Source organism: Gopherus flavomarginatus, chromosome 24 (genome assembly GCF_025201925.1).
Source record: "Gopherus flavomarginatus isolate rGopFla2 chromosome 24, rGopFla2.mat.asm, whole genome shotgun sequence".
NCBI lineage: Eukaryota > Metazoa > Chordata > Testudines > Testudinidae > Gopherus > Gopherus flavomarginatus.
The window spans coordinates 7364550-7367905 of NC_066640.1; the positions used below are offsets into that span (position 1 = coordinate 7364550).

Below are 3356 nucleotides of genomic sequence, written 5' to 3' on the forward strand. Positions count from 1 at the left end.
TATGGAATGCTTGAGAATGGAAGATGATCTGGTGGCACACTCCAGCAGAGTGCCAGAACCTCCCTGGCGCCACCTCTTCCCCTCCTGTGTCCTGCCCCCATCCACTCCTCTTCCCCACCTGTCTCTCACTGCCTTTCCCCTCTTACCCCTGCTCTGGATTTAAAAAGGGCTGGGTCATTTTATGACCAATTGGTAATAACTTTTGTCCATGTGCCAATTAAAGCTAATCTCTTTCATTGCAGAGTGTAAATTCATCCCCTACAGCTGTTGGGAACAAATCCTTCTCTCCTGGGCACAGTTGCCCCAGTAATCAGTTGCATTGCAGTGGAGTGTGCTTTGCTCTAGTCTGAAGAATTGCCAATAATACATACACCTTCCATCCAAGGATCATGGGGAGTTTAACAAATGTGAATTTATCCTCATGGTCCCCGAGTGCAAGATAGACCAGTTTTACGGTCTCCATCTGACATATATGGAAGGTGAGACACAGGCATGGTCTACACTACGCGTTTATACCAATTTTAGCAGAGTTAAACTGATTTAACGCTGCACCTGTCCATACAACGAGGCCCTTTATATCGATATAAAGTGCTCTTTAAACCGGTTTCTGTACTCCTCCCTGACGAGAGGAATAGCGCTGAAATCGGTATTACCATATCGGATTAGGGTTAGTGTGGCCGCAAATCGACGGTATTGGCCTCCGGGAGGTATCCCACAGTGCACCACTGTGATCACTCTCGACAGCAATCTGAACTCGGATGCACTGGCCAGGTAGACAGGAAAAGCCCCGCAAAGTTTTGAATTTCATTTCCTGTTTGGCCAGCCTGGAGAGCTCACCAGCATAGGTGACCACGCAGAGCTTATCAGCACAGGTAACAATGCAGTCTCCTGAGAATCGAAAAAGAACTCCAGCATGGCCCGCACGGGAGCTACTGGATCTGATCGCTATATGGGGAGAGGATTCTGTGCTAACAGAACTCTGTTCCAAAAGACGAAATGAAAAAATATTTGAAAAAATTTCCAAGGCTATGATGGAGAAAGGCCACACCAGGGACTCAGCACAGTGCAGAGTGAAAGTTAAGGAGCTCAGAGAAGCCTACCAGAAAACCAAAGAAGCAAACGGAAGGTCCGGGGCAGGGCCGAAAACATGCTGCTTCTATGCTGAGCTGCATGCGATTATAGGGGGGTCCGCCACCACTACCCCACCCCTGTCCATGGATTCCGAGGTGGGGGTGGTAATCTCAGCCATGGCTGAGGATTCTGCGGATGGGGAAGATGAGGAGGAGGAAGAGGAGGACGAGCTTGCAGACAGCACACAGCACTCCGTTCTCCCCAACAGCCAGGAGCTTTTTCTCACCCAGATGGAATTACCCTCCCAAGCCAGTAGCCCAGACAGTGAAGCCATGGAAGCGACCTCTGGTGAGTGTACCTTTGTAAATATAAAACATGGTTTAAAAGCAAGCGTTTTTTAATGATTGATTTGCCCTGAGGACTTGGGATGCATTTGCGGCCAGTACAGTTATTGGAAAAGTTTGTTAACATGTCTGAGGATGGAGCAGAAATCCTCCAGGGACATCTCCATGAAGCTCTCCTGGAGGTACTCCAAAAGCGTTTGCAGAAGGTTTCTGGGCAAGGCAGCCTTATTCCAGTCACCATGGTAGGACACTTGACCATGCCATGCATGTAGCAAGTAATCTGGTATCATTGCATGATAAAGCCTAGCTGCGTATGGTCCCGGTGATTGCTGGCATTCGAACAACATCCGTTCTTTATCTCGCTGTGTTATCCTCAGGAGAGTGATATCGTTCATGGTAACCTGGTTGAAATTCAGGAATATAATTAAGGGGACAGAGATGGCCATTCCTACTGGGCTGTTTGCCCGTTGCTTAAAAGAAATCCTTCCTTACAGGTAGCCAAGCGGGGGGAGGGGAGGGAGGGGAATGGCGCTGAGCTTTTTTGCGTTTGGCTAGCAGGGATCTTCCCTGCTACCAGCCACGCGGTGGGGGGAGGAAGGCAGGTGATTAGCAGTGATCTTCCATGATACCAGCCACGTGGTGGGGGGAGGGGTAAAGCGATCATCCCAGAGAATTGGATGGGGGGGTGGTTTCTGCTGCTGCATGTTAACAGGAAAGGAGCAGCACTGAACGGGCTTTGCTTGGTATTTGGGAAAGGAGGGCACTGTGTATATGAAGGCTGCAGAAGCCGAAAGACAATGGCTTACCATGGACGCATGCAAGCTGAATTCTGATGCCTGGACCTGCGTCTGTGAGATCTCTAACACCAGAGCCGCAGGCTCTCAATATTAAGATGCAAAATGCGACCTTGTAGTGAAATGACATGTGCTGTGTAAGGTGAATAGTGTTGTTCACTGTGAAAGAGTATAACCATTGTTCTGTAAAATGAATCTTTTAAAATACTTCTCTCCCTTTTTTACCTCCCTCACGCAGCTGCAAATTTTTCAAGCCTCCCTACTCCATCCCGAAGGCTATCTCAGATAAGGCGGAGGAAAAAGAAGACGTGAGACGAAATGTTCTCGGAAATGATGGAAGTAACCCGCAATAAAAGAGCTTATCTGAATGAGTGGAAGGACGTGGTATCAAATTACAGGAAAGATGCCAGTGAACGTGAGGACAGGAGGGACCAACATGAGGATAGGAGGGACGAACGTGAGGAGAGGAGAGAAGCTCGAGATGCGAGGTGGCAGCAGGAAGATCAGAGGTGTAAGCAGGAAGATCAGCAGTGGCGGGATGCAACACTGGGGCTGCTGCGTGATCAAACTGACATCCTCCGACGTCTGGTGGAGCTTCAGGAACAGCAGCAGGGTCACAGAGTGCCACTGCAGCCGCTGTGTAACCACCCTCACCACTCACCATGTTCCATATCTTCCTCACCCAGACATGTAAGAACGCATGGGGGAAGGCTTCGTGCACCCGCCCACTCCACCCCCGTGGACAGCCCAACCAAAAGGCTGTCATTACTTTGAAATATTTTTAGTGACCTTTTCCTTCCCTCCTATCCTCCTCCCAAATCACACCGGGGATACCTTGTCAGTTCTCTCCCTCTTTTTATAATGACTTTTTAATAAAGAATACATGATTTTTAAACGATAGTGACTTTATTTCCTTAAGCAAGCTGTAATCGAAGGGGGAGGGTGGGTTGCTTACAGGGAATGAGTCAATCAAGGGCGGGGTTCATCAAGGGGAAACAAACACAACAGTCACACCGTACCGTGGCCCGTGATGAAACTTGTTTTCAAAGCTTCTCTGATGCGCACCACTTCGTGGTGTGCTTTTCTAAACATCCTGGTGTCTGGCTGCGCGTAATCAGCGGCCAGGTGATTTGCCTCAGCCTCCCAC

At 49.1% G+C, this 3356-nt stretch overlaps 1 protein-coding gene across 1 annotated transcript; it reads left to right on the top strand.

Moving 5' to 3' along the window:
* Nucleotides 1-704: 704 nt before the first annotated feature.
* On the top strand, nucleotides 705-3022 carry LOC127040372 (myb/SANT-like DNA-binding domain-containing protein 2). Its single transcript, XM_050934468.1, has 2 exons — nucleotides 705-1419; nucleotides 2448-3022. Exons 1-2 carry the CDS (start codon nucleotides 879-881, stop codon nucleotides 2519-2521), a joined length of 615 nt encoding a protein of 204 aa, XP_050790425.1. The 5' UTR covers nucleotides 705-878; the 3' UTR covers nucleotides 2522-3022.
* The last annotated feature ends 334 nt before the right edge of the window (nucleotides 3023-3356 follow it).

Bases quoted from the DNA above. Each gene is read 5' to 3' on its own strand.
- LOC127040372 (XM_050934468.1), top strand. From the start codon at position 879: ATGCAGTCTCCTGAGAATCGAAAAAGAACTCCAGCATGGCCCGCACGG. The intron at 1,420-2,447 runs GTGAGTGTACCT...TCCCTCACGCAG, and splicing joins AGCCATGGAAGCGACCTCTG to CTGCAAATTTTTCAAGCCTC.